Source organism: Cynoglossus semilaevis, chromosome 5 (genome assembly GCF_000523025.1).
Source record: "Cynoglossus semilaevis isolate Cse_v1.0 chromosome 5, Cse_v1.0, whole genome shotgun sequence".
Classification (NCBI taxonomy): domain Eukaryota; kingdom Metazoa; phylum Chordata; class Actinopteri; order Pleuronectiformes; family Cynoglossidae; genus Cynoglossus; species Cynoglossus semilaevis.
In genome coordinates, this window is record NC_024311.1 from 3,392,104 (window position 1) to 3,400,939 (window position 8,836).

General features: G+C 39.4%; 1 protein-coding gene across 1 annotated transcript; it reads left to right on the plus strand.

The window, feature by feature from the left end:
* The first annotated feature begins 3,505 nt into the window (after positions 1-3,505).
* Positions 3,506-7,365, plus strand: grpr (gastrin-releasing peptide receptor). Its single transcript, XM_008309948.3, has 4 exons — positions 3,506-3,899; positions 5,982-6,333; positions 6,451-6,564; positions 6,939-7,365. The coding sequence occupies exons 1-4, from the start codon at positions 3,592-3,594 to the stop codon at positions 7,218-7,220; spliced, it is 1,056 nt and encodes a 351-aa protein (XP_008308170.1). The 5' UTR covers positions 3,506-3,591; the 3' UTR covers positions 7,221-7,365.
* Positions 7,366-8,836: the final 1,471 nt, after the last annotated feature.

Below are 8,836 nucleotides of genomic sequence, written 5' to 3' on the forward strand. Positions count from 1 at the left end.
TGAAGGAGTGAATTTTAATTTTATGTTGCTTATTAAGTTTTTTTTTATTTTATTTGTATTTTATAGTCAAGCACCTTGGTTCTTGCTGTATTTAATCAGCTCTAATCAGCAAGTTATTTGAATTTTGAAGACCTCAGGCTTTACATTTTCTGAAATACCGGGAAGGGACAGACACTGACACTGAGGAGTGTGAGGATTGTCTACCTCCCATCTGTGAGCTGTTGTTTATGCCGTGTTGCTGTTGGAAAAGGAGAAGCATGCCTTCCTGTCAGACTGGTTCGACCAGGATTATAGGCACATTCGCGCACAATTACACACAGGCACACACACAATCAGAGGATCACTGAGGTAGTTTTACAGTTTCAGTTTTTTTTTATTTCGATTTATTTGTTTGTTTTACTCAATCTGACAACTATTTTTTTTTTATCTCATATTAACAACAGCTTCAGAAATGAGATAATGTGTAACTACTGTTTCACATTCAGTCCATACCTGTAGTATGTCCCAGCTTGAAGGGGAAAAAAACATACAGCTCTGCTATTTTACAAATGTAGACATCCTCCCTTCTCTGGTGCACTACTGTCCCTGAGAAAAATGAATCTTAAACATGAGAGCAACTCCTCAAACAAGTATAAAGAGCAGAGGTGAAACCTGATAAAATGGGACATGGATGAAGAAATGTTTTTGTTGTTTTTCAAGGTTGTTTCTGCAAAAGTGTTGGTATAGAGTTGCTATGAAAGAAAAAAAAAAACAGGAGTTATTGGTCTCCTCAGTCACAGTGTGTTATGAAAGAAAAAAAAAAACAGGAGTTAATGGTCTCCTCAGTCACAGAGTGCCTCGGGGAAATTTCTGAAACTCGCTTGGCCTTCGTCATTTTTGTTGACCTGTATCTACAAATGATGGACTGCAACAAATATTAAAATTGTATTCTTCTGCCATATTGTCTATATTAGGTTTTATGATCTATCATTAAAGCACATCTTTCTCAAATCTTTATCTTAAACAGTCTCAAATACACATACAAAAATGGCAACATCTCTACAAAATGTCAGTGCCACCAGAGTTGGTTGATGAGGTGAGGGAGAAGCCCAAAGTGCAAGTTTGAGAGGTTTTGGTGAGGGAGAAGCCCAAAGTGCAAGTTAGAGAGGGTGTTTTTTTGTATTTCTGGCACTCTTCCTGGCAACCAATCATGGTGAGCCTCTTCTAATCAGCTGAATCAGCTACACCTGGTTGTTCATACCAAAGGTTGGCAGAGAATAGAGACAAAATCACACCACACTCACACAGGCACTCCACTCAGGCCATAGGGCTCATAACACACTTTGTTAGTTTCCGACACATAACACATGACTAAAAATACAGTTGTTTTTTTTCTTTAGTGGTGTCGAACATATGGCCCATGGGCCAAAAATGGACCACTGGGGTGTTCAATCTGACAAGCTTGACAAATTTTGAAACTGAAAAAAACATGTTTGTGATGTTTCGTCAAATTATATTTCATTAAATATGCAGTTTTTTTTTCAAATATACTCAAACTTATTTGCATAAAAACAAAGGAAAAAAACTTTGGACTTATTGTTATTTATAGAAAATTCTGTAGTGATTGTACTGGACATCTAATCAGGGTGTATGTGGCCCCTGAACCAAAATGAGTTTGACAGCCCTTCTTTTGAGTGTAGAGTGATTCTAAACCACAGGGCTGTGGCCCAAATTTGGGCTGCTAGTGCCACCTAGAGGACCACAATTTTTTTTTTTTGAGTGCCACCTAGAGGACCACAATTTTTTCTTTTGCACCTGTGGGCTTCAAGACACTAGATATATGTTAGCCATAAGAAGCTCGGTTACAAGCTTTTGACCACCTAGTGACAAAACGCAAAACGTTGTCTTTACTGAGCTCCAATATACAGTGTAACATAGAGAAGAACACTGTCCTTTTTATATAGTTTATATTTTTATCTATTTGTTACATCCTCCTGGCTCACCACCATTTTTAATCGATTCTACTTGTGCAGCGCAAAAAAAAGTGTGAAAACAACATAAATAAGGAAACATCATAAAATATCAAGAGAACAAGAAATCTACCTTCAAGCAAAGGTATGAATTTCCTTCAAATAATCACCACCACTGGGAAGGTTATGACTCATTTTAAAAGACCATGGGTGTTTGTGCTGCGACAGAGAGTGGGTTGGATTCTGAAAGATATGGTGGTCGAGCAAATTGGCTGTATTTACCCGAACTCATGTTTGTGAACAGGGTTCCTGCAGAGAGTGATTTCTCCATTAGATTAGTGCTGCCTTGGAACAAATGTACTTTCACAGGTACCAAAGGAGTGACAGGTGGAGAACAGGCCAACAAGTCGAGCCACGAGACACAAAAGACTCGCCACTGTTGATTTACTGAGGTAAGAAAGAGAACGTGTGCCAGTAATAATCCTGGTGCATGTCTAAGGTTATCAAAGAAACAATGACAGAACAATTCAGTCAGTGTCATTGTGTGGAGACAAAGACAGGGAATTTGAAAAAACTTGATTTAAAAAAGTGAAAAGTTTTGGATATATTTTCAGGTTGATTTTCTTTTTCAAATTAGATTAGATTAGAATAGATTGGGGGAATTGTTGGAAGAGGTAAAAAGACATACACAACAAACCTTTTAAATGCAAAAATAACAACGCTGTTTGTGTGAAAATGTATTGCAAACATTTCAAAATATGAAAACACTACATATGGGAAAAGATTTAACTGATATTGCACACAAATTTTGAATGAAAACACTACATATGGGAAAAGATTGAACTGATATTGCACTTGTTTTGTTTTTGACTGACAGAATGGAACATGATGAAGAGAGACTGAGGTATAGAGGGGGGATGGTGGGTTTCTTCGTGTGTGTGAGGGAATGAGAGAGAGAGTGATTGGTTGATTGATTGTGACTTTGACTTGGGCTTTTGTTGGACTTTCTTGCCAAGTTGACTGTTTTTGGACTCTCTGTGGTTTGTGTTTGTTTGCACAGGGCCTTACAGAGGCTTACAGACAAACTGTGCTGCCCTTCAAGTGCCCCTTAGTGGGTAACTGTTTTGTACCTTCTGGTATAAGAAACATCCTATAAAAAAAATCAAGAAAAAGCACAGACAGAAGGCAGCTCCAGTGACACTAAACTACACCAGGACTAAACACTACTAGTGGTCAAATTAAATGTGAGGAGATTACCTCAGCATATAAAGATATACTCGATGTTTTTATTTTTGTTGAATAGGTGAACGAACAAAAAAATCCCTTCCAACATTCAAATGTGTCAAAGTGGTACGGACTGTTCTTGATAGGCTCAGTTGTGCGTGGTACGCACAACGGTGACATCTGCCTTCGTAGGGAGACCACGAAATACACACACAGCCCACGCTGACGAGACCGCACTATCATCTGGATCCAGATTCACTGCCAATTAAAAAAAAAACTTTACTCTTTTTTTTTTTTTCTTCTTTGAAAGCGCCACACTCGGACTTAAATCCTCTAGAAACGCAGCATCAGCAGGAGGTTTTTGGCAGCAGCAGGAGTAGCACTTGTGTGATTCCTATCAAAAAGCTTTGCACCTAGGATGTGGTTCACCGGCGTGGCCATCGCATCCATTTACGGTGTGATCAGTGTGTTGGGGCTGGTCGGCAACATCACGCTCATAAAGACATTCTGCTCTGCCAAAACTGTCCGGAACGTGCCGAATGTCTTCATGTCCAGTCTGGCGCTGGGAGACGTGATGCTGCTGGTCACCTGCGCGCCCGTGGATGCGAGCCGGTACCTGTCAGAGGAGTGGTTGTTCGGCAGAGTGGGCTGCAAAGTCATTCCCTTCATCCAGCTCACGTCTGTCGGAGTCTCTGTTTTCACCCTCACGGCTCTCTCTGCAGACAGGTATGTAGTCTCTGAAGTTAATAAAGGCTGTTCTTTTATTTTCATTTCCTTTATTTATTTATCAAAAAAAAAAATAAAAAATTAAAATTGGCCATGACCGGTGTTGCGCATATGGGGCGCTGTAATCCGTGTATGGCCGTTTGTAGTGTGGCTCATGCTGAGAATAATAATATAATTATTATTATATATTATAGTATATAATAATAGCAACGTTTTGTTATATTTATCATAAATCAATATTTTTTAAAAAGGATGTTTTTTTAAAATCACTTTTTAAGAACATTCATAGCTAAATCTGAATGTAAAATGGTAAACCAAAATGCTAAGTGTTTTTTCTAAAAGATGGCTGTTTGGAGTGTTTTTTAGGTGGGATTTTCCATTGTAAAATTTCAAAAGCTGACATTTTATTTCTGTGCATGTTATAAGTGTGTTCCGTTCATCGGAGCTTGATTAAACAGGCTGCCTTTATTAAACAAAGCCTGTTGAGGGTTTTTATTCTTTTTTTTAAAGGTGTTGGGAATTGGGTTGTGTCAAGTCAGTCATAGTCTTATCCTTTTTCTTTTTCTTTTTTTTTTACCAAAATAATATAATGATTATATAAGAGGTGAGATGACCGAAGGAGTTTGTGCAGGCATTCCCCGATCTCAAGTTTGTACTTAAGAATGTAATTGTAATGTGGTGCTGTCATCAGTGCCATTACTCCCTAACGCCCCCTCATTAGACACAAACACAACATAACTAAGACGACAAAGAGCCAGTTTGCCGCAGGGCGCTCGGAGACCATTATGTTCAAGTCCAAACTTATTTCATCCTGCGTGTCTTTAAATCCTTCCACCATTCAGCTCCAGCCAACAGAAAAGTCAAGGTCATTTCAATACAACTGCTCTCTTATGCAACTGCATCACAATAACGATCATTATAAGCTACTGGTTCAAAGTTATATTTCTGTTAAAAGCACTACATCACCGCGTCACACCATTGATTTAGATATGGGGGGGGGAGGGGAGGGGGGAACTAAAAGTAATCTCTGATGTTTTAGTCCTTGGACTGATCCCCTGGAGTTTGTGCCAGCTCACACATGACCTCTATTAGGATTAAGCGCAAGGATGGATCAAACACAGTTGGAGTTCTTATGTCAGTTAAGAAAGCTGCCGATGTTAGGTACATAACCTGGTTGTAAAAATCCGTAGACCACACCTTTCCCTTTGAATGTGCTCCGATTGTCATGACAAATGGACTGCTTAAGTTAAATTCTTTGAATTTATAGAAATACAGACCTGATTGAATTTTCTTCATCAATCTCAAGAGCAATAAATTCCATTTCGGACTAAATTGCTGTTTGCAGTCCACAGGTAGATTTTAAAAAATATGCCTAATATTGTATTATCTAAATCAGGGGTGTCAAACTCATTTCCACCAGGGGGCCACATCAGCAGTACAGTTCCCCTTGAAGGGCCGGAAGACTGTAGAGATCAGGGGTCCCCAACCCCTGGTCCGCGGACTAATACCAGTCCGTAGGTCATTTGATACCAGGCCGCAGTTGGACACAGTGAAAAAATGTCCCTAATTTTTACTAACTCACTTCATTCAAAGAAAATCCAGTCATATCCATTTACTTTCTCCATTTAGAGATAATCTGGCAATATTTTAAAATAATAAAAATTTAGACTCTAATATAGAATAAAGTCTGAATGATGTTTTATTTTGAAAATGTAATGATCCTCCAATGCTCAGCTCCTTGGTACAGGTCTGTACTAATTGGCTGCCCAGTCCTTGGAACCAAAAAGGTTGAGGACCGCTGGCATAGATGTAACTACTCCATAACAGACAACATACATGTTTCTGCAATTAATCATTATTTAATTGATTATAAAAAGCTTTAATATCTCAGGTTAAGAAACTCTGCTGCATGGACTTTACTAAATGCTTTTTAAGCTCCCTCGGGCCACACAAAATGGCTTGGCGGGCCGCATTTGGCCCCCGGGCCTTGAGTTTGACACATATGATCTAAATGAAAAGCCTCCCTCTAATATTGCACTTATCCATATATGAATATGTTTCTATTTGATTGTTTTTTGGCAGGTACAAAGCCATTGTGAAGCCCTTGGAAATCCAAACGTCGACCACCACTACTGCCATCGTCCTGAAGGCGGCGCTCATCTGGCTGTGTGCCCTGGTGCTGGCTATCCCTGAGGCCGTTTACTCTGACCTACACACCTTCTACATTCCCAATACCAACGAGAGCTTCATCACCTGCGCCCCTTATCCTCATGCTGGGGAGTGGCATCCCAAGATCCACTCTATGGCATCTTTTCTCATTTTCTATGTAATCCCCCTGCTGATCATATCGGTGTACTACACCTTCATTGCCCACAGCTTGCTGACAAGTGCCTCCAACCTGCCTGTAGAGGGCAACGTGCATGCGAAACGGCAGGTGAGTGTGAAAGCCCAAACATTTTGTTTTTGTTTTTTTTTAGAAATCCTTTAGAAATAATTTTTAAGTTTTGATTTAATCTTTTTTAATTTGTTGTGTCTTTTCTGTAACCTACAGATTAAATCTAGAAAGCGATTGGCCAAGACAGTGTTGGTGTTTGTCGCTCTCTTTGCACTTTGCTGGCTTCCCAATCACGTTATCTACCTATATCGGTCCTACCACTATTTCCAGGTAAATCTACTTCAATTTAACTATCTGTGTTTCTGATGCTACTGGTGGTCTGTTTCTGATTGGTAGAATACAACAGGCACAAGCCCTGTTGGTCCAAGTCTGTCAATATGAAAAGGATTTTATGCATAGCATTTGTAATAATATTTTGTGCAAACCATGATGGAAGAAGAAGTATTTTCACACTAAACAGATTTTCCTGTTTTGCTTTGTACTTTTTAGCGACCTTAAACAGAAATTCTATCCAGTATTATAGCATAGTATTTGCCATTTTTTTATGCATTTGAAAATAATTTCGTGAAGACTGTCAATGAATACTTGTACTGTTTTCGTCTCATCAGTCAGTCAGTCAGTCTACCTTGTGTCTCTGCTGGCAGGTGGACACCTCACTGGCTCACTTTGTGTGCAGTGTAATGGCTCGTATCCTTGCCTTCACCAACTCCTGCCTCAACCCGTTTGCGCTTTATCTGCTGAGCAAGAGCTTCAAAAAGGAGTTCAACCAGCAGCTGTGTTGCTGCTGTAAACTGATCTGCAGCCGTGTCTCACAGAGCTCCACACAGTTAACCCCGCGGGCGGCCTCTGTTCGCAGCACACACTGCTCCGTGGCCAGTCTGAGCATTGGCAATGGCCGACAGAACTGTCAGGAGAATTTTGTGTAGTTGTGTGTGCATAATAGAAGGAGACAAAACAGTTAATTAGTAGTAATATATTGAGAATATTTTAAAAATCAGCTATGGTATGAGTCAGGGTTTTTGACCACAGTACACATTTTACAAATAGAAAAATACCATGACACTGAAAGTATATATATATTGACTTATAAAATACCATGACACTGAAAGTATATATACATTGACTTATTATTATTTTCAAGGTACAATTTACTAACTCAGTGTGAACATGGGGCCTATTTAGTTGAACACAACCGTGATAGTGTGGTAGGAATTGAAGAAAGAAAAACACACCAAGACCTCCATCAAAAGTTGTTGCCTCTTCTCTGTTCCAGTTTTTAATAGCCATCTTCTGCCATCTAGTGGAATGGCAGTAGAGTACTTAATTGCCCTGTCTGTGTCTAATGTATGACAAAAAAAGAAAAAGGGTTGTAAATAAATAATGGTTCAGACCAATTAATGGAAATTGGATACTTTTTACAGCACTCTTGATAATTACTCTCAGATTACATTGGTTGGGAATCTCTGGTTTAAGTAATACTCCTCATGGAGGTGCAATCTGTTCCTACTGATGAACAAAATATTGTTCACTGTCTTCTGTAACACTCACATGATTGAACAATGCCTTATGACACACGTGTCAAACTCAGGCTTGGGGGCCAAATCTGGCACGCAGTGTAATTATATTTGGCCCGCAAGATCATATCAAATGTGTACTAAAGTTGGCCCACCAATATATACTGGCAGTATTTGTAGTATTAGCAGTTAGCTATTTTATAGCTAATTCATTTTGGGTTTTGTTTTTGGCCTGTGTTCCAGTTTTTAATAGCCATCTTCTGCTTTGGGTTTTGTTTTTGGCCTGTGGAAAAAAAAAATTCAATCAAATTTCAAATAATATTAAGCTTTGGTTTGTTCCAGATTCAATGTTTACGCAAAACTAAAGTTTGTTCCCATATGAAAAAATGCAACATTACAGATCTGGAGAGAAGGGAAAACATAAACAGTTGCCATACATTTTTTTGACTTTGTCCCAGTTTTTAATTTTGGCCCACTGTGGATTGTTTGAGTTTGTGACTGGAGTCCAGACTGAACCTCAGAGGCAGACGAAGGGAAACAGACTCCAGGCCAGCAGGCAATGATACAAAATCAACATGGGGAAAAAAAAACCTGGAAGCCAGGGTTATATATACAGACAGGGGAGGCGTTAATGAGACACAGGTGGGGATGGTCAGTTAATCACCAAGGAGTGACAGGGATTAGTGGAGTAGCCTGGGTGGACACACAGGGAGAGGAGTGGAGAGCCTAAAAGGAAGAACACAGTGTGAGACACAAAGGGAAAAAAAAAAAATGAAAGTACCAAAAGAAAAACACTTTGCAGGTACACGCCGTACCTCCATTCCTGTGTCCCTATTATATTGCGTGGATTCACTCTTGACTTGTGTTTGCGTGAGCACCATTATCTGCCTCCAGTTAAATGGTTGTAGGCCGTTGGCGGTAACGCAACAATTCCTTGCCTGGTTTCTATGGGATCGAGATCATTTTTTATGAAAGAGCGAAGCCACTTCATTCTGGAGGAATGAAATAGCAAATAATATATATATATA

Coding starts and splice junctions, on each gene's coding strand:
- grpr (XM_008309948.3), top strand. CDS start 3,592: ATGTGGTTCACCGGCGTGGCCATCGCATCCATTTACGGTGTGATCAGT. Junction 6,334..6,450: donor ACGTGCATGCGAAACGGCAG/GTGAGTGTGAAA, acceptor TGTAACCTACAG/ATTAAATCTAGAAAGCGATT. Junction 6,565..6,938: donor GGTCCTACCACTATTTCCAG/GTAAATCTACTT, acceptor CTCTGCTGGCAG/GTGGACACCTCACTGGCTCA.